Here is a 21,708-nt window from a genome sequence, read left to right as displayed (position 1 = left end):
GATCCAGATCTGCACCAAAATCTCTCTCTCTCTCTCTCTCTCTCTCTCTCTCTCTTTCTCTCTCTCTCTCTCTCTCTCTCTCTCTCACACACACACACACACACACACACACACACACACACACACACACACACACACACACACACACACACACACATCTGAACACAAACATACCTGAACACACACATACTGGATATCACTGAAACCAATTTGTTTGATTATGTGCATGTTGTGTTGGCTTGTCAGTTATCTGGCTTGTCCAGTGAAATCCAAGGACAGCCGATCTCTGCCGTGAACAACACAGTACACAAAGATAAAAGTACACAAATTATTTGAAAGCCTTTTGTCCTTTAGGCTGTAGTCTTTCCACAAACTCAAATGAGGTCTCGAGAGATGAGTTCAACAAAAAACACTGCGGCTAACAGGTTAGCTTAAAAGACAGTGGTTATATGGAAGGAGGGGAGGGGAGAGAGAGACTTCTGGATAGATAGATAGATAGATAGATAGATAGTTAGATAGATAGATAGATAGATAGATAGATAGATAGATAGATAGATAGATAGATAGATAGATAGATAGATAGTTAGATAGATAGATAGATAGATAGATAGATAGATAGATAGATAGATAGATAGATAGATAGCCTATATAACTGTACTGTGTCATTTAGTTGAAACCATCATGTGACAGTGCATATTGTGAGGCTGACAACTCAGCAGACAGGTGTGAACTGTGAGAGATGCGGCACCTGTAATGTTGTCTGATATACGGTTCTTCACACTCTGTTACATAAAATCAGGGTGAGCTTTTTCTTTGCCACCTAAAGGCTAAAAGTGATAGGAAACCGAGAGCAACTCTCACAAGTCCAAGGAGACGAATGTGTGAACAACCACGTTTTTTCACTTTTTTCCCTCCTCCCCTGCCCCGCTTTTGTCATTCCCACAGCCTCTTTTCCTCAGCTACTTTGTTCAGTCTCTTAGTTCAGCAACCTCTTTTAGTCTCTCTCCTGGGTGCTGTGTACTGTAGTAGCCTTTTTGTGTGATGTTTTCTCTCCTCTGCTCTCCCCCTTTATCATCTTGCACAAGCTCATATAAAGCAAGTTAATGAGGCCAGCAGGGGGTGGACTCTGCTTCCATAGCAAATATGAAAATATATAATCCCTGTTGTGGCTTTAATAAACAGTTAATCAATTTTGATATGTTTATATACAATTATTCAAACTGTAAATTCAAACTTTTCTACTGCACTACCATTAAAGCAATGCTCTGAATATACTTTATGGCCAATACATTTACAGCAAACGTCTCTGCATCTTCTCTCATTCAACTGTTTGAGCTCACTACATTTATCAGTTATTCCAAATGTCCACTTAAAACCTAATATTACCAGCCTTGATTCAACATAAGCCTGCAGTCAATATGCTGACATGGAGAAAGCAAAGTGCCCTGGTGCTTCTGGGCTGTTTAATACATAATTAACAAGTGAATAACTGGGGAAGCTAAAGCATGCAGCTTCACAGCAGCAGGCAGTGAAGGCAGAAGGTGTGAGAAAAAAATGTTAACGCCTTGCTTTGGTTTTACTTCAAAGAGTACTGATTTTTCCTTCGAAACTAGAAGAGAAATTCCCAGTAGTGCAAAACTACTACCATAAGTGGACCAACTGTAAGATTTGAGTTAAATACTGTCACTTAAATTAATATCTGTTATAAGACTCATTTTACTGTAAGGCTGTCGAGAAAACCTGCTGTTAGATGAACATTATTGTTTATGCTAATATAACAATAAAAACACCAAAGTACATTAAGTTCGTTACAATTACCCGATGATAATTGCTGGCAGTATATATGCACAAAACACATTTTCAGCAGTGAAAAAAAATCAACAGGTTAGCCACTAGTAGGACTAAGAGTATCATGTTTAAAATAATTTGGCACAAGGCGAAGCCAGACACTTTTTGTGCTCTCTCCGTGGCAGCTGGAGATTTTCGCTGCAGCTGTTTTACGCACGCCAGCCGCTCAACATCAGCAGCAGCACCAACAGCAGCGCGCCAGAAAGCATCTTTTTATTTATCTCTTTATTGACTGATCTCTAACACCAGCATGAACTAATCCAGTTGTTAAGGTGAAATTAATTCACCATACTTTGACTTTACACCGTGTCTTACCTTGAGTTGTCGCAGCTCTGGAGAACTGTGGATGCGTGTGTTTTCAGCCCCCCTATCCAAAATGGAAACTCTGGTCCTACTTGGTGTCTTGACTCGAGGAAAAAAAAGACAGCAGTGATATCGTTTCTTTGTGGTTGTACAAGCAGCGTCAGAGAGGTGAACTAACCACAGCTCCCGCTCTGGCTCGACTGTCTTGTCTTTGGTGAGAATTAGTTTGCTTGTTTCTGACTGCCGCCCTCCCTCCCACTCTCACTCACTCCTCACTCACTCACTGTCTCCCACCCATGAGAAATAAATAATCTTTCATCTCTCTCTCTCTCTCTCTCTCTCTCTCTCTCTCTCTCTCTCTCTCTCTCTCTCTCTCTCTCTCTCTCTCTCTCTCTCTCTCTGTGTGTGTGTGTGTGTGCCTAGCAGGTGGGTATTTTTAAATAATGCGAGATCGTTATTAAAGGCTGCTGGAGGCCCAAATTGTATGTGTCCATCACAGCCCCAACCTCACCACCCCCCAAAACCCTGCATGTTTTTATGGTTAAACAAACTGTCTGTCTGTGTGTATGTCATGAGAGTTTCTCTGGCTGTCCGGTGTGCAGGCAGCGGATTGGGAGTGGTCGGGATTAAACCGTAGGATTATACCTCAACATTCATCATTTCATCTCATACACTTGAGGCACACTGGTGGTGGACAGTGACATCAGTGTTTGGCAGACACAGACAGCTCAGACAGATTCATGTGGGTAGGGATGGAAAGAAAGACGAGGGAAAGAGAAAAGAAAGGAGAGAACTGCATGGAGAAGAAACCTTTCACCTCTCAGATGGATCCATGTAAAAATCTAATGTTTTATGTGGAATCCATCGGACCACTAACAGGGCATTAGAAAGGGTCATTGGGGTGATATATTTCCTGGGTGAATGTGTGTGTGTCTATGTGTAGTTGATGCATACACAGAAGCCAAGGCGGTGTACGTGTGCCTGTATACTGACAGATGGCTACTGTAATGACGCAGGAACTAACTACTGGGTTTCTATGTGTCTGTGAGGTTGCATGCCTGTGCACATGCTTATTGGTGGATTGTGTGTGTGTGTGTGTGTGTGTGTGTGTGTGTGTGTGTGTTTGTGTGTGTGTGTTTGTGTGCGTGTGTGTGTGTGTGTGTGTGTGTGTGTGTGTGTGTGTTAGAGAGAGAGAGAGAGAGAGAGAGAGAGAGAGAGAGAGAGAGAGAGAGAGAGAGAGAGAGAGAGGGAGAGAGAGAGAGGGAGAGGGAGAGAAAGCAAGTTGACTGGGATGCAGAGACAACAGCTATGTTCTTTCTTCTCTAGCAGCCTTCTACCAAATCACACACATGGATACACGCACACAAACACACACTATGGTTTTGCCTTTTTGTGGCGCTTACAGACATTCACAAGAGACCTTGACTCTGCTGCAGCATCTATTTGCTGAAAATCTATTTGTACAAAGGCACAAGGTTTTGTATAACTTCCAATGGATTTCATGTATGCACGGGTGATGGGGTGCAGACTTAATAACAGGAACTCCTCAGTGCAATCCAATGTCTGAAACTACAGCCTAAAGAGTGATAATGAAAGCCTCAAAAACATGCTGAACATAATCTTTACATCTATATGGTACAAGCTATAAGCTTCCCAAATGTTATTAAAGGCCTGTTGTACTGGATTGCATTAAACTGTTGTGTCAGCCTTCAAGTTATTTCATTAATTAAATAATTTGTGGTTACTAGGTAGTGTACATTGTTGATGACAGTGGCAATGGTCTTTTCAAAAAGCTGGTAGGATCAGGTGTCTGGCCAAGAGCTCATGAATGCCAGATTCATAACTGACAGGAACAGAGGTGTGAGAGAGGACCATTATGTTTCAGAGTGAATCATCATCATGAGTCACTATATTTTTAATGAGCATGCACTGACCCTTTCACCTTTATGAGTGCTTTAAAACCAAGCCAGAAAATACACACACAAAACTAACCTAAACTCATTGTTAAAGACCCTTCACTGCTGAACAAAGCCTGGTTTCTAGACAGAGAGAAGAGGTCAACTAAATTGTACCATTAAAAAACAGAAAGCACAGCTGTGGGGATAAAAATCAACTGCATTGAAGCTTTGAAGACTCCCTGTGCCAAATGTGCCATTCGGAGCCGGCAGGCTTCAAGGCCGGCAGCCATGTAGAAAGAGGGCTCAGAGCTCTGGCTCTCCTTCACTTGCTTTGTCACATTCTGCTTCCCCTTTTCTCTTTTGACTCCCGACACTGTTTTATCTACATTCCTGTGCTTTCGCCGCTCTCCCTTTCTGTCACACTTGGCCTTAACTTAGTGAGTGTGGGTGTGCCTGCACATGTATGAGTTTCATTACAGATATTATAAACCTAACAGGCTTGAATAGAGGTTGAAAAGCAAATGATGTATTTTAATAATTATCATGTGTATCTCAACTTGAGCACACTGCTTTGTGTGCGAGCATGAGTGCTATCCTGGCACCCTCTTACTTGTCTTAACTCTCCGATTTAAATGCTTCTAATTGTTGTGCATACATAGAGTAATGGTTTGGTACATGGATTTACATGCAAATTTTCTCCTTACAGGCTTAATTTAGAATTAAATCCCTAACAGCCTGCAATCTACCCTCCTAGCGTATATTTTAAATTTGGCATCAAGTAATATAATGCTGTTAGGGCTGTGACCATCTACTGCTTGCGCTCCCTTACCACAGTGTTGCTGAAACATGTGCGATAACGTGCATGCACACACACAAACACACATACACACAGATGAACTCACTCACCATGTGTTTTACTGGATTGTCTCCCACTTCCTTTTGTCGGAAGCTTACCCTCCCTTTCTCCCTCTGCCATCCTGCTCGCCCCCATCCTTCCCTCTTGCCTGCCCTCCTCTCCTTCTTCTGTCATTCATCAGCACCCCTAACTCGGTCACTTTCCTTTTTTCTTAACCTCTGTTATCATTGCAGTCATGTTTTAATTCATGCAGAATCCAGTAAAGTGAGGTGTACCTTGACAAAGTTCCAGCTGATTTCAGCCACTGACAAGGTATGTGTCTGCACAGTCTGACAATGAGAGGTAAATAATAGAGTGATATAGGATGATTTCTCCCACATGCTTAATGTAGCGTAGGAGAGTTGGCCTTAATTGGTACAGCTATATTTGAGTTGTAATGTAGAGCGGGCAATGCCTCCTTGACTTCAGCACTGTGTTGGGACAAATTTGCATACCTTTAAAAATCAATAGCAGTCTAAAAAATTCACCAGACATATAATGGAATTAGCATGAGGAAAAAAAATAATACAAAGGAAGTAATCATAATTGCAGTAGACTGTTTTTCACTAAACATGACTTTTAGATCAGACCGGGGTCACAATACTGTTTTCCAGTTTCTTCCACAAAGTGGTGGCTCAAGTAGCAGGAGAACTCATTAGTTAAAATATTGTAAGAGAAAGGAGTAGGGATTGTTTGAAGATCTTCAGCTAGTTGCATCACTGTGAATGTTGTTAATTACCTGCACTAGTGAGGAGGAGATGGTTTCATTGTTCCAGGTGCTATTCTTATTTATTTCTTCAGCTGTCTGAGGGTCACAACCTACTGAAACAGGTGCACCAATTACAGAGCGCCAATAACCTTTATTTCCTTTCCTTTACAGTAAATAGTGTTTTTCAAACACATGGAGGTGAGTCATCTTGCGCTATTGTACACGCTCATGATATTTTCAAATGAGTTAAGAATTGATTATGTGTGGATTATGAGTAGCGTGTATGAGTGAGTGTGCAAATTAAGAAACAGGCAAGTGTATAAACCTGCAAAATAAAGTAAAATCACAGAATTACAATACAAAAGACAAAAAAGAGCCAGGAAAATAAAAAAGACGTTCTTGATGACAAAACCAAATTTTTTCTTGAAATCCAAACAAGATAAAAAGAATTAAAAGCAAATGCTAAAATAAGACAAGACAGGAAAAATAAATGAAAGTGCATGTCTGAACAAATATATTTTATTAGACTAATTAGATAAACACCAGTGAGGCAAACACTGAAATGAAAGAAAAACTAAATTAATTCTGGCAGTCTTCACACTCAAAGGGAAGTGGGGAAGGAGTGAAAGAAACAATTGTTAAAGTGAGCTACTGTACATGTTAATGGTAAGCCCTCTTCCTCAACTAGGTTGATTATTTTAAGCAATGTGAGATTGATTTTGAGGCCCTGTGGGGGCCTTGAGGGTCTATGTGAGTGAAAGTGAAGATGCAAACAGACCACAAAAAGGGAGGTGGGAAAAGTTAGGACAGGGAAAGATCACTACAGAGAGGAGAGCTGAAGTTGGGAGGAGTGGCTATGGTCTCCAGATTCCTGAGGTTATTAATAATAAGACTGTGTCTTCAAGGACACCAATGATGATTTGGGTCAAACTATTTCCTCTTCCTCCTGAGGTGTCCCAAGGTCAGCCAAAAAAACTGTCCCCAGAAATATCTCTCCTCTGACTTGAAATATTTTCTGGGAGCAATAACCCAGGATGATAGAACATGGTTTGATATCCTCATAAAACACTTGCAGGTTTATAATCAGTTTCAAATGCATCATCTTCCTTTGCTATTTGGATTTTATATAGGAAGTGGCAGGTAAAGCAAATGTATTAGCAACTAGTGTGAACCACTCTTCTTTCTTTGCTTTTGTTCCTCTATGTGAAGAGGACCTTGCTTTTGCCACTTATTATATGACCAAGGAAGCAGGATGATTGTTGCCGCCTACAGATCTGTCAGTGTGCAGTTTGAGGGAAATTCAGCTTGAATGCCTTCATCTGAAAGCACAACAAATATCACCTAAGCATCTTACCTGTGGGCTAAGCACCAAATGTCTTTCCACACCAGCTGTGACATCTGGCCATGTTCTTTTTACACCTGTCCCACTGAGCCATGGCTTCGATTTAATGACAACACTTTAGTCTGGCTGTGTTATGAAATGTTATGAAGGTATGTATTGCACTGTTCAGGTTATAGCTGCCCGTAGAGAAAACTGAAACAAAGTAATGAAATCAAAAGATAGACTCACAGAATCCACTTCATGATTGTGAGTGAGAAAACTGAGATTGTGTTTGTCTGCCATCTAGTGGGCAAATCAAGTCAAATCAGAGAGTATGTGGGACTGTTATTTCTATTATATAATAAATAGATGTAATTTAATGATTCTGGAAGCAGGCTAAACAGTATTGAATTCTGTTAAATTTTTTAAATTTTATTATGTTTTATTTCCTTAAGCCTTTCATACTGTTCAGGTCAATTTTCTTTCTTCCATTTTTCCATTTGAGAGTAGTAAAAAAAAAAACCTAAACACTATTATTCTAGGCTGAAATTGTATGAAGTTTCTTTACCTAGAATATACAAAAATGTATAATGTTTATTAAAATGTTCGATACACATTTAATACCTACTGTAGAGAGTGTTCTTGGCAACATTTGACCCATATATATATATATATATATATATAAATCACAATTAATGCAAAAAAATTACACTCTTCACATTCAATAACATTCACTCTGATATTCTCCTGTTTTATGTAACATTGGACCGCCATATATCATATAGTGTGCTTATAATATTTTTTCTTTTTCTTTCCTTGAACGAATAGTAAAACCAAAATAATACTCTGCTCTCTGAAAGCTTCTTTAAGGATCAGACAACCATTTATTAATGACTGATCAATGTAAAATGTGTGGTGCAGAGGTATAGTACAGAGACTGATTATGAGGCATTATTGGGCGTTCCGTGTTTCTGTTCAGATCACTCTTTATGTCACTCTTAACTAGAAGATTTATAACCAGGAAACCAGTACACCAAGTGTGTATGAGTTTGACTTGCGTATGAATATCATGAGGAGACAGCTAAATGTTCTCAACAGAAGATTTATATCCCAATAAATTATTTGTGGCCCATTTAATTGTATTCTTATTCAGATAAAGCTTGACAATAAACAATTTTCTGTGTAGTCAAAGTCTACACATTTTAGTTTTGGTTTTAAAGAGGCAGGAAGGGCCTTTTTAAGGAAAGATTAAAGCGACACCGTTTCCCAGCATGCCACGGGTGTCCACGTCCCGTCCAGTTTAGAATAATGTAGCGAAAGATACATAGACGGTAAAACTAGAAATTGTACGGTAGCCACTTACGCTTTTATATAGGGGACATTCTCCTTGTAAAAACACCAGGTACAATATAACTGTCACCATTACAGACCATACTTGTAGTTTTCTGGGTCTATATATACGTCATGTTTCCAGCGTAATATCTTGTGGGCGGAAGCTCATTGTAGAGGTTACATGCTGAGTGCTCGTTACTCCACCAATCACCTCGGGGAAGGTCTGAGACAAGAGCCAATAGTTACCCTAGCAGGGTATCACCTGATGCGGGTGAGCGAATGAACAGCAACCTTGGGCCACGCTGAGCGGTTGTAGCAGGAGAAACCCAGCGGAGCAGACTCTCAGCGCCGCGGGTGGATGCTAGCTCCCCGGCTTGGAATTGTTCGCGGCTGGCAAATGAGTGCGATGTATGAGGTGGTGCACAGCTCCACAACCCAATTCAGACTACTCTCCCCCCACTTTTACCAACGATAATGTCGCATTTTACATTTAAAACCTACAAAGAACAAACCCCAATACCACTCCACATCATTTTTATTTATTTCATTTATCTTTTTTCTTTCATTTAATTACGGATGGATAATTTGTTCTGCAGACTGTACAAATTATCATTCAAACCACTAATCTGATTTCATTGTAAAATAGCTCAAGCATTATTATGAAATCATTTACTTAAAGTGCACGATGCACAGGCCGAAATATAGGCTAATGATTAAGTCAAAACTACTAGGTTTTAAGATTTTCTGTTATAATTGATTGTACATTTAGTTGAAGTGCAGCATATTTTAAGAAAGTTTTATGATTTCCCTATGCACTTATGTGAGGTATAATGATGCAAAATTCAAGTCTGACCCAGTTCCACGGCCTTACCTCAGATATGACCTGCAGACATCATGATGATAAGACAACAAAGGAAAAGGGTTGCACAGAAGGGCAACCCAATGACCTGTCCTAATAGCCGTCCTGTTTCTAAGTGAAACCTTTTTTTTCCTTGAGGCAGCTGTACTTGGCTCGGGTCTGGGACTGATCACGGCACAACAAACCTGCCTGACAACATTCACTCTTGCATGCAGAGCGTCTGACCACACTGGTTCTTTCTGTCTATTATTAAAAACTAACAAATAACAGGAACTCTCAACTTCACTTGGTGAGGGAACAGTAACATAAGCCTATACACCAAATCCTGAATGTAAATATTTTATGATTTATTTATATTAGTTTTACTCATAATTCTTTTATAATACAGTAGGTAATTCAGCAATTTTTTAACTTTGTATATGATTTGTGTATGCAATTTGTGTGTTTCTAAGTCCCTGCGGCACAATCAGTTGCTCTTTGAGGACGAATAAAGGCATTGTTGAATGAAACGACACAGCTATGATCTTATAATGCAAAAACCCGACAGAAACTTTATTTATTTCAATTCAGATATGACCCTTCAATTCTTGTTTTTCCCGCTTGTCACATCAGCCTCAAAAGAGCTAGATCTGTGTCAGGACAGATAGTTCGTGAACTGTCACTGACCCACTTTGTTGTAATTATCTGATGGATTTGTTACATAACTGTGACCCGACATCATGAATGTAGACCAAAAAATAGGACAGAAACAGGGGCCGGGTCAGAAGCAGAAAACTGTGGCGTCAGGTAGCACAGGCTGCCAACTCACACCTGGCCAGGGACAACAGATGAAAACTAGCCTTTGGGCTAATTCTGGCATATTTACAGATATGTTTATTAATATGCACTGTCCCTGACAAATAAACAAATAAAATAAAATAAAAAATATCAACCTAATTAGAGTATTCTGGGTTTATGTAGACTAATTAAGCTGCTGCTATAATTCATATTTCAGTATTGATGTTCAAATGCGTCGTTTGTCAGCTGCAGTTTAATTACAGGTAAATTGCAGCTTTATTCACACAGGTAACTGAGGGCTCTAACCTTTAGATAAAGTGGTTTCTCCACTGATTCGAATCATTTCAGCATTCATGATTTGAGTTTTTTGAGTATATTATATATTTTAGTTTTTACAACCAGTCCTGACGTGAACAAACTTGCATCCAAATGAGAAACTATTGTGTAGTCGTTTTATATAGTTGTTGTCCTGTCAATCAATCTTAGAACAGGTTTAAGAAGTGTGTTTTTTTCTGTGCACTTCAATTTTTGGAATTTTAATTTATTAATGGAGTAAACAGTAGGTGACAAAAAAACTACCAACACCCACTGCATTTACAAAAACTCTGTTTTAACTGGTTGAAACTGTCAAACTCCTACTTCCTAAACTGCCACTAGGAGCACCACTTAGAATTATTAGCCATTTACTTTAATTGTAGTGATAGTATAACAATTACATTAATGTATTAACAATAAAATAATATTAACTGTCAAACTCACAGTTTCCAAGTCTCTGGTCAACAGTTCATTATTGGCTATTTATCCTTAACTGTATCTGGTAAACATGTTTATTGATTACTTAGAAAAATCTGCCAGTGGCCACTCCCATAAGGCCCAGATGGGAACAATGAGAGCATTAATGGCTTAAATAAAGAGGGCATAACCTTTTCTCTCAGGTGAGGCAAAAACATGTGAGTGCTGACCCAGCCTCAGCTAGATGAGATCACCGACATTGAGCCTAATTTGATTTAATTTCATTTGGCTGTTGTAAATCTTCTTAAATTTCAAGTTATCTTACAGTCTGATTATATTTCTGTGTTTTTAGAGATATTAGGTTAAGAGTTTTAATTTTGTAGTGATAGCTTTTTGTCCAATCTGAATGCCCAGAAAATGTACATTTAAACATTTTTTTTAAATTATAAAATACTTATATTTACATTTAATACCTTTTCAGTTATTTCTTAAAACTTACTATCAAGTGGTCCAAACAGGCATCCATGCTATGAAAGATGTATCTCATTTGACTTCAACGTGTCACTTTTAAAAGGTGACTCATTTACAAGGGATTTTATATCAACCTTGCAACTGAAAACAAAGCAAGAGCATGAAAGTTGGACTACTCATGAGCTAAAATGTTTGAGGTCAACCACATGGATCAGTTTTTGGTCAGCCACACACGTGTAAGGGTCAGGGCTGGAGTTGTATAACTTGCTGTTGTTTGTGGTATTTACAGATATTGTCTGGCAGCATCCTCTGGCCGTCACCCTCATATTCTTTAGTATGACCTGTGAAAATGAACACTAAATTAATGCATGCACACACACTCACACACACAGACACATGCACATCCACACACACATACACACTGTATGTGTGTTTTGAGACCACTTGTATCTCCAAACATTGCAGACAGGTAACGTGATTTCTAGAATGACGTTGGTGTAGACTACAGTCTTCTAGGGCAGTCGGGGTGGATTAGGGTTTCCATAAAAGAGGATGGACACTCTTGATCTTTTTAGATGTTCACAGAGAAGAGGAACAGGGTAGAGTTGGGGAACTGGAAAGGTGTGTTTTTTCCCCTACAATTTCAGTTTGCATGAAATTTAACAAACTGATATTTTTGCAGTGATAATGACTGTGTACTTCATTTGTTTTTTTTCCTTTTCAGTGTCTTTCAGCAGCCAAAGAGCAAAGGTGTGTTTTGTTGGTGTGTTGTAAATCAGCATTTCAAGACGTGCATTTGCAGCATGCCTATGTTTGTGTTAAAATGCATGCTGCTTTGTGCGTTAACGGGTGGAACAGTGTGTGCCTGTATGCTGAAGAATCATACCATATGGATTGAGAGGCACGACTGTGCCCAGTGTGTGGCTATCAACACCACCATCTGCAGTGGATACTGTTACACACAGGTGACAACTGGTATACACTCACAAACGTCTTGTGAAAATTTAAACTTCAACATTATTGAGGCATATTTAAAACAAAGTGTATGTTGAAGAGGTGATATACATTATAAGAATACTTGATGCAACACCATTGTTGTTTGGACACCATCAGAACAGGGAGGCGATGGTAACGATATTATAAACATATATATTGATACAGTAGCTCATCTCTTCAAAATACATATTTTTCTCAGTTGTAAGTTCAATATTTGGATCATAATGAAAATAGTTTTTTGTTTAGATGTGAAATAAATAGGTATATAAATATAGAGGAAAAAAAAGTATTATTCTGTCAAACATGGTCTCTTCTGTCACATTTCCTAACTCATGAAAAAAAGTGACACATTGTCATAATTTCAACCACCGCACAGCCTCTAACAGCTGTCTCCTCCACTTCAGGACACTAATTTAAAGGGTCGGTTTGGCAGGACTTTCCTGATCCAGCGTAGCTGTGTCCCTCGCTCTCTGGTGTATCGAGCTGCTCGTTTTCCTGGCTGCCCTCAGGATGTCAACCCACAGTTGTATTATCCTGAAGCCCGCTGTTGCAGATGTAACCGCTGTGACTCACGCCTACTCCACTGTGTCCGCTCCAGCCGAATCCCTCATGACCGGTGTACCATGGCACATGGAAATTTGAAGAATCAGAACCAGCCTGCCTTGGAAACCTGAGACAGTATATTGATACCAGGAGTGTACGTGCACTGCAAATGATGCAGCTGTTAACCTGATAGACCAGCAGTATTCGTGGTGCATCTCAGCTTCATGTTTGTTTTCTCTAGTTCGTTAGCCAATATTGCAATCAATAAAACACTGTGTTGAGCATGCATCAGAGCTTTATTGTGGATTGTATTGCCTGTGTATATGAATTAAATGGCAATGGATAAATGGAAATAACTAAATGCAAAATAAAATGCATTTCCCTGTTAAATAAAGTCTACTGTCTGTACATACTAAGGGCGATGATGATCTTGTTTATATGTATAGATTTACCAGGGTTTCTGTAGCCTTTTACACATACTTACTTGTATACATGATGGACCTTTCTCCCAAAGGACACACGTACACAAGTTAAAAATCAGCAATGGCTATCTAAGGGGGTTTTCACACCTGGGCCCTGTTCCATAAAGCAGGATTAACAAATAAGCCAGATTTATTTCGTTAGTCTGGCTCATTTTCCAGCAGATTCGGTTCCATAAAGCAAGCTCAGCATAGTTCAAGCTCAGTTAACACAGCAACTTATGCTGGCAAACTAACCTGGTCCGGACCAGGCTAATTGTCAGGCTTAGCCTGAAAGAAAAGAGATGATTTAATATATTACACGGCTTCATTAATCGCCTTTTTAAAAAGAAAATCAAAGTTCACATAAAGTCGACTTAATAATAATCATATAAATATATAATATACACATATACCCCTCCCTGAACTACTTACCGTGGTGGAGGGGTTTGCGTGTCCCAATGACCCTAGGAGCTCAGTTGTCGGGGGCTTTATGCCCCTGGTAGGGTCACCCATGGCAAACAGGTCCTGGGGGAGGGACCAGACAAAGCGTAGCTCACAAGACCCATTATGATGAGTACTATAAATGGAACCTTGTTTCCCCTGCCTGGACGCGGGTCACCGGGGCCCCCCCCTGGAGCCAGGCCTGGGCGGGGACATGGGAGGAGTTCGGTGAGGCCATGGAGAACGACTTCGAACCACCACCATCCGGCGTCTCAGGGGTTAGGGTTAGGGGGAAGCAGTGCACCGTCAACACTGTGTATGGTGGGGACGATGCGCTGCTGACCTCGACTCGGGACAATGTGGATCGGTGGAAGGAATACTTCGAAGACCTCCTCAATCCCACCAACGGGCATTCCGGTAAGGAAGCAAGGCCTGGGGACCTCCTGGTGTGGGCTCTCCTATCTCTGGGGCTAAGGTGGCCGAGGTGGTCAAAAAGCTCCTCGGTGGCAGGGCCCCGGGGGTGGATGAGATCCGCCCGGAGTTCCTCAAGGCCCTGGATGTTGTAGGGCTGTCATGGTTGACACGACTCTTCAACATTGCATGGACATCCAGGGCAGTGCCTCTGGATTGGCAGACTGGGGTGGTGGTCCCTCTTTTTAAGAAGGGGGACCGGAGGGTGTGTTCCAACTATAGGGGGATCACACTCCCTGATAAGGTCTATTCGGGGGTACTGGAGAGGAGGGTCCGTCGGATTGTCGAACCTCGGATTCAGGATGAGCAATGTGGTTTTCGTCGTGGAACTGTGGACCAGCTCTACACCCTCTGCAGGATCCTTGAGGGTGCATGGGAGTTTGCCAACCAGTCCACATGTGTTTTGTGTGACTTGTGGCTTTTGTTGATATATGTTGGTTCCATACAGTCTATGGTTGGTTCACTTGAAATTTTGCATGTACAAAACCAAATTGACCACAAGGCAAAATGCAACAAAGTAGCAACTCAGCAAACATACTATAGGTGTGAAAACGCCCTTACTGTTTCTATACTGCCCTCGCAAGGAGAAGTCCTATTCCACTGCTAGACAGTTAGCTAACAGATTATTGTAGTCCTCCAATAACCACACAGCATAACTTTTCTTGAAGGTTTATTAAGGAGCCACAATTATTCTTATCTGTAAAACTGTGAAAACACAAATACAAACATAAATCAATATTTTAGCATTACTCTTACACAACATAGTGTACATAATATAAAATGTGCTGCATCATTGGCTAACTATTATTACAACTATGCTAGCAACCAATTAAGCCATTTCTTGAACAAAACATAGATAACACAAATGCAGAGCAAATATATAATAACTATAACATTGAAAAATGCATAAATCAATAATACTTACGGACAAATAGTGTACAAGGCAACAATTGCAAAAGATAACCACAGGAGTAGCAGCAGGTACATGTGCTCTCTGTCTTGGCTTGTTAAATTTAGGGAAATTCCCTGCTCTGCAACTGTTGCTACTAAAATAATCAGAAGGGGGCACTGTAGTGCATGCAAATGTGTTAATAGTTAAACAAAAGGCAGAATAGTTTCAGTAAGCTGTCAGAGAGACAGTATTCACAATACCACAGCACTGCCACTGGAACACTGAAATTGAATGCAGCCATTATTTATATGATCTAATTAGTTATACCAGTTTTTGGTAAGACTGTGAGAAATGTCCCCAAAATTAAACAACCTCAAGGAAATGTTGCATGGTAAGTACTAAGTTGCATCAGCCAGAGGAGTGAACTCAAGTGCAGTTAGAGTTAATGTTTGATTAATATTAATATCATGAGAGATTCCTAATTGTCCCTCTGGGTGATCCAATGTTGCATCATGCTCACCTTGGTTTTCCTAAATTGGTCTCGCCCACTTTACAAAGGAACTGTGATCATTGGCCACATAGTTAGACCTAAAACACCCCTGACTGTTGCATGCACTGTCTTACTCCTTCCGTTCATTTAGCTGTACGGAGGGAGAGTCTGCAGTTAAACTTTGTTTGAGCAGAAATAAACCTTTGATTTTTACCCAAGGTGAGTCATTAATGCATGCTCTTATCAATACATTCCATACATTTTTTGGACATCTAGCTTGTTAGGTATCCATGTCAGTATCCTGGAGCTGCCTGCTAAGTAGCAGAACAGGTGTGCAAAGTGTGTACATTTTGGTTTAGAGTAGGCCTATACATGTCTAATACCAGAATATATTCAGAAATCAATGTTACACCTTAATCCATGACTTGTGAGATCCAGTGTCTGATTAGGATGCTGCCAAAAGTATTTCAGCTGTCAGACTACCTTGGCTATCAGTTCATTTCCATTCCCAAGAAGGGATTCTTGAATACACTGAATGTGTACATTATAGTTAGATGGTCTGTAAGTGAAATTAATCAGACCCTGGCTCAATTTCTTGGCTGGCAGTGCTGGGGGTGGAGAGTGATCTCAAATTCATCCTTGGATCCACAGGGCTGGACTCGCCTATATATATAACCCTTGGCTTCCTTCTACTCTTGCCTTGCTCTGTGTCTCTCAGGGACTCTCAGCCTGCTCTCCCTCTTTGGCCTCTGTCTTTGTGTTGACCAACTTCTGCACCTGAAACAACCAAGAACCATGGCCCAGCAACAACAGATTAGGTATGAACCTGCTCTCTCAATGACAACAATACACCAAACCCTTCAATGTTACATGTTTGCTTCTCAAATAGTAAAACAGGAGTAAAGCATGTTTGGATTATTTCATTATGTTATTCATGATAGAAAACAGTTCTAGTTTACAATCTATTAATCCTTTAAAAGCTAAAATTGTAAATCACAGAAGCCTTACTGCATGTGTAATGCCTCATGAATATGTTTATGTTTGATTTACTCAACAAGTTATTTTTGGATGACCAGATTCCCAGAGGCAGTCACTCTACACTCAGTTCTGTTGCAATGACTCTACAAGATAGAACCCTATTGGCTAATGTTTTACATACTTTGCAAACACTTTAAAAACCAAAAGGAAGTATTTGTCTTTCCACGGTATGTCTTTGTTTTTGTGCCTAAAGATAGTGGTGGAAAGTAACTAAGAACATACTCTGATACTCAATTACTGTATTTAAGTAGAATTTTGAGGTACTTTCAAGCTACAATTTTGAGTATTTCCATTTGATACTACTTTCTACTTCCACTCCACTACATTTCAGAGGGAAAATGTGTACTTTATAGTCCACTACATTCATTTGACTGTTTTAATTACTTTTCAGTTGAAGATTTGACACAAATATAACAATCTTTTAAAATACAACACATTGTTAAAGATGAAACCAGTGGTTTCCAACCTTTTTGGCTTTTGGTGAAAAAGCAGTGTGTTGTTGGGGTCACATTTCAGATGTCTGAGTTGTTACCAGCTCCAATAAATAGTGATTCCCCCCCCCCCCTTAAACTCCTCACTTGGTTTCATTTCAATACATGTTCAAATGATCCAATATTTCACCAAAAATCCAAGATTAGAGAAGAAGTAAAAAAAAACATTAGTCATCTCAAAACCCCTCAAATCTATCTGGTGACCCCTTGGAGGGGCCTGATCCCTATGTTGGGAACTACTGGACTAAACTAGCTAACGTATTTCAAACAAGCTTCACCTCCAGCAGCTACAACAGTAACATGCTGCTTACACACTGATGCCTAAGTATTAATAATCTAATGAGGTCATATATAATCAGTAAATAATCAGTCAGAGGGACCAAACCACTGCTTTTACTTCAGTACTTTAACTGCATATTGCTGTTAATACTCATGTACTCGTATGTAGGACTTTCACTTGTAATGGAGTGTTTTTACATTGTATTGATACTTTTAATACTTATAGGATCTGAGTACTTCTTCCACCACTGCCTAAAATGATTATATATCATCATTTTCAGCAGGTGTGGTCACTTGAGCTGTCCCACCTTACTACACCCACAAGAATGATTGTTATGCTCCTGTCTGTTTTGACTTGTCTTTTTGCAGCCTCCCAGCTAAACTGATTAATGGGGGGTTTGCAGGCATGGTAGGAGTCACCTGTGTGTTCCCAATCGACCTAGCCAAGACCCGCCTGCAGAACCAGCGCAGTGGGCAGCAACTATACAAGAACATGTAAGAACCACATTTGACAAAAGAAGGATCACTGACAGGCCATGCTTCCCACCCACCTTGCATTGCTAGAATCCTGCTCTTTCTCTTGATTTGAAATTGTATTCTTAATGAAATGTACATGCATACAATAACCTTTTCAAACAATGCAAGTTGTCTAAATGTCATCTATCATTACCTTATAGTGATACCTTTACAGCTTCTGTCTCTGTGATAGACTGAGTTTCTTGAGAGATTGAGGTCACCAAGTGCTATTGGATCTATATTGGGGACAAGTTAGATTGTCAGTATTTAGTCTTGAGACTAAAGACTATTTTGGAAAAGCATATAACTTTTTCCTGGTATGAAGGCTCTTCAACAGGAGCAGACTATGACTCCTTGCTGTAATTGTAATTTCCTACAATCAGTTCATTATGATTGTTCATACATCAAGTGTTTACTAAAAAAATATGCACAACTAATCCATTTTTTTCTTCCTAGGATGGATTGCCTAATAAAGACAGTTAAGTCTGAAGGCTACTTTGGCATGTATAGAGGTAAGGCTATTCAAACTTTCCATACTGGCATTTTTAGAAATGCAACAATCAAATAGTCTCGTTGAAAAGGTATCATATAGAGATACAAGAGCTCTGTGATATGATTTTGTACGCTTACCATATTTAAAATTAATCAAACTAATATGTTGTGTGTGGCCTATACCAAACCTACCAATTTACAATACTCACAGAGAGGAATACTTTTTTTAATGCCAACTTTCTTTAATTTATTGGTACTATATATTGTTTCAGTGCTTGCATCAAATTATATTCAATTTCATGGCTACGCATAAGTGGATCAATTTCAAGGAACCACAGGAAGTGGATCAATCGATTTTAAATCACAGACATGATTTTCATGGTTTAATTCCTTTACCTCTACAATGCAAAATTTCAAACTACTCAATGTGTTTGATTCTTTGAGGGTGTTTGAATGTTTATCTAATGAGAATGAAGTTCATTGTGAACAATGCTTGCTCTTGTAGGTGCTGCAGTAAATCTCACCCTAGTAACCCCTGAGAAGGCCATCAAACTAGCTGCCAATGACTTCTTTCGCCACCAGTTGAGCAAAGATGGGTGAGTAGTGCCACTAAAAAGGACTTAGTCTTGGTGTGCATTATAAGATCAATCTTGGATTTGAACTTCACGAATGTCTGTGTGTGTCTTCAGTGGTAAGTTGACAGTGCTGAAAGAGATGCTGGCAGGATGCTGCGCTGGAATGTGCCAGGTCATTGTGACTACACCCATGGAGATGCTGAAGATCCAGCTTCAGGATGCTGGCAGGCTAGGTAACAGTCTACAGCTAGTAAATTAAGAGGAAAACAGCAGAATTGTTTACTTGTGTGAAATAATGCATTTAGAAAGACAGTGAGAGTATCTTTCCTATATCTGCCAGCGGCCCAGCAGAGGGTGATGCCTAGTGTGGTAACAGCTCTGAAGATGGGGGGGACCAGTGCTGTTATTAGCCGTTCCTACAATGCCAGTCCTGCACCTAAAGTCATCAGAATGTCCGCCACCGAGATCACCAGAGAGCTGCTGAGGACTAAAGGAGTCACAGGACTGTACAGGGGACTTGGGGCTACATTGATGAGGTGAGATGGTATTTAATGCCTGCACTTAGTTGACACGGCTTTCCATCTTTAGTCAACGGTCTCTAATGTAGTGAACATGCTTATTTTGTTGCCTTTTGTAGGGACATCCCATTCTCGGTCGTGTACTTCCCTCTTTTTGCACATCTACACCAGCTTGGCCAGCATTCATCTGAAAACCCAACTGTGCCCTTCTACTGGTCTTTTGCATCTGGCTGCTTGGCTGGATCCATTGCCGCTGTGGCCGTCAGCCCTTGTGACGGTTAGTGGAACAGTCTTTCTCTTTGGAACAGTGTTGAAATTTGTTCATTTGCTTAAAAGTGTGAAATGAGTTTTGTTTCTAACTGAAGTTGTTTAACTGATTTTATTACGGTTTACCTAAACATTTCTTTTTGGTTGTGCAGTGGTGAAGACAAGGCTACAATCACTCAAAAAAGGAGCTAATGAGGAAACATACAATGGAGTGGTGGATTGTGTCAGGTAAAATGCTCACCTCGTTCTCAGAAATTGTAACTGGGCTGAAACATGTCCCCTCCCCCTCACTGGGTTGGTGTAAATTACTTATGTTACATGCTAACTCTAAGCTTTTCCTTGCATTGCAGAAAGATCATGAGAAAGGAGGGCCCCGGAGCTTTCCTCAAGGGGGCCAGCTGCCGGGCACTCGTCATTGCCCCTCTCTTTGGCATTGCCCAGGTTGTGTACTTTGTAGGAGTTGGAGAGTACCTGCTGGGATACACCCCACACAACATCTACTCTGCATAAACAAGCTGTTTCCTAGTATTTCTGCCGACTCATTAAATTTCAGGCAGCTATGGCCTGGGCATAGTCATGGATCCAGCTCTCTATTACTGTGTACCGTTCATTTATTGTTGGAGTCTGCGGAGTAAAATGCTAAAGGGACCAGGGAGATGCCATTTATTTCAAAGTGGTTTGAAATTATGCCTTTAGCATGACTGTTTCGTATTTAAGAGACTTAGATACATACAGGTCTATGGGCTTCAGTGGAGCATATTATGAGAAAAGAGTTACTATTCTCACTGAGGTACAATATTATCTGACACTGATCATCATTAGGTCCAGATAAGACTTGATATTACTCCTGTGGAACCAAACCTTCCCCTGTGGCACCTTAGATTTAGACCCTACCCCTAAATGTGCCTCTTACCCTTCACTGTAAACCAAACCCGCCTATCTCTCCAACTCCACCTTCTTGTCAACCAGTAGGTGATGACTGTTGCATGGTGTTGCAAAAGAGAACTCAGTGTACCAGGGAACATCTTCTGAATAATAAGCAGAAATCAAAACTTGAATGGCTCAAATCCTGTTTTAAAGGGTTATGTGTAAAACTGTGCCATGAATGTTGATCCCTGTCTATGTATATAGTGTAGTTTTTTATAAAGTTGATTTGATCTGGTAAATAACATGACTGCCACAAGTTATATAAATAACCTGGATGGGAAAGGATCTGGAAAATATAGCTTAAAAATGAAAAATGTTTACACCAGTATGCCAAACAGGAATCCTGTGTTTTCCTGCCCTCTGTTACAAAGAGAGTTTTCCCATGCTTTGAAATTATCGGCCCATTCTCATGATATACACTGCTCTAAAGTTGGCGTTAGCTTACCATAGATCTTTTCTAGTACTTATTTTTCAAAATATCTGTGATTGAGGTGTGAGGCAATATGAATGTTCCTTATGGCAGCCTACACAACTCTGATTATGTAATGTGTAAGTTTGAACTCTGCAGCTAAATAGCTCAACAAGGTTTTCTGTAGCGAATTATGGCGATTCACTTTGTTGCAATAAGGGAAATGCTGTTTCGATGGAGGGTTACTAGAGTGATGATGGGCAGTTTATTGATGGGATTCGCTGTGTTTTTGGGACCAAGTCTTCTGAAAAAGTGCAACATAACCCACACTTGGCCATTTTCTTTTAGTTGACTGTGGTTGTCTGTGACTAGTCAGGTTTTCTTGTCAGTTATTGACACACAAGCCATCTTTAATGCATCATGTAAGGCATTTCTAAGCAGAACAAAGTGCCATGTTGGGCTCTTCTCTCTCTTCTGTAAACTTTGGTGGGTCTAGGTGCTTGTAACAATTTTACCATTGTAAATATGTATCCTATATATCTTCAAACTTTTCAATTTGTGCAAGTTAAACTCAACATTTCAACATGCTGAACGTGTTTCAACTAGTTGCCTACACATGTAAATACTGATTTATAAATGCTGAATAAATATTAATGTACTGTACTGCACTGTTTATTTTTTGTTATTTGCCTGAAGTGTTGCATCAACAGCCTTCAATCACAGAGGTGGAACCCATTCAGTCATGTATTCTCAGGTA

At 40.0% G+C, this 21,708-nt stretch overlaps 1 protein-coding gene across 1 annotated transcript; it reads left to right on the top strand.

Moving 5' to 3' along the window:
- Window positions 1–16,027: 16,027 nt before the first annotated feature.
- Window positions 16,028–20,158, top strand: LOC133987857 (mitochondrial glutamate carrier 1-like). Its single transcript, XM_062427329.1, has 9 exons — window positions 16,028–16,257; window positions 17,617–17,742; window positions 18,220–18,275; window positions 18,761–18,851; window positions 18,945–19,063; window positions 19,171–19,366; window positions 19,468–19,625; window positions 19,768–19,843; window positions 19,966–20,158. Exons 1-9 carry the CDS (start codon window positions 16,235–16,237, stop codon window positions 20,123–20,125), a joined length of 1,005 nt encoding a protein of 334 aa, XP_062283313.1. The 5' UTR covers window positions 16,028–16,234; the 3' UTR covers window positions 20,126–20,158.
- The last annotated feature ends 1,550 nt before the right edge of the window (window positions 20,159–21,708 follow it).

Source organism: Scomber scombrus, chromosome 10 (genome assembly GCF_963691925.1).
Source record: "Scomber scombrus chromosome 10, fScoSco1.1, whole genome shotgun sequence".
In the NCBI taxonomy this organism is placed as follows: Eukaryota; Metazoa; Chordata; class Actinopteri; order Scombriformes; family Scombridae; genus Scomber; species Scomber scombrus.
The sequence above is the reverse complement of the archived record's forward strand: the minus strand, read 5'-3'. Positions and strand labels throughout refer to the sequence as shown.

What these genes read in the sequence shown, in the direction of transcription:
- LOC133987857 (XM_062427329.1), top strand. Translation starts at nt 16,235, where the DNA reads ATGGCCCAGCAACAACAGATTAG. An exon ending in CTTGGGGCTACATTGATGAG is followed by an intron (nt 19,367 to 19,467) that starts GTGAGATGGTAT and finishes TGCCTTTTGTAG; the next exon opens with GGACATCCCATTCTCGGTCG. An exon ending in GGCCGTCAGCCCTTGTGACG is followed by an intron (nt 19,626 to 19,767) that starts GTTAGTGGAACA and finishes TTGGTTGTGCAG; the next exon opens with TGGTGAAGACAAGGCTACAA.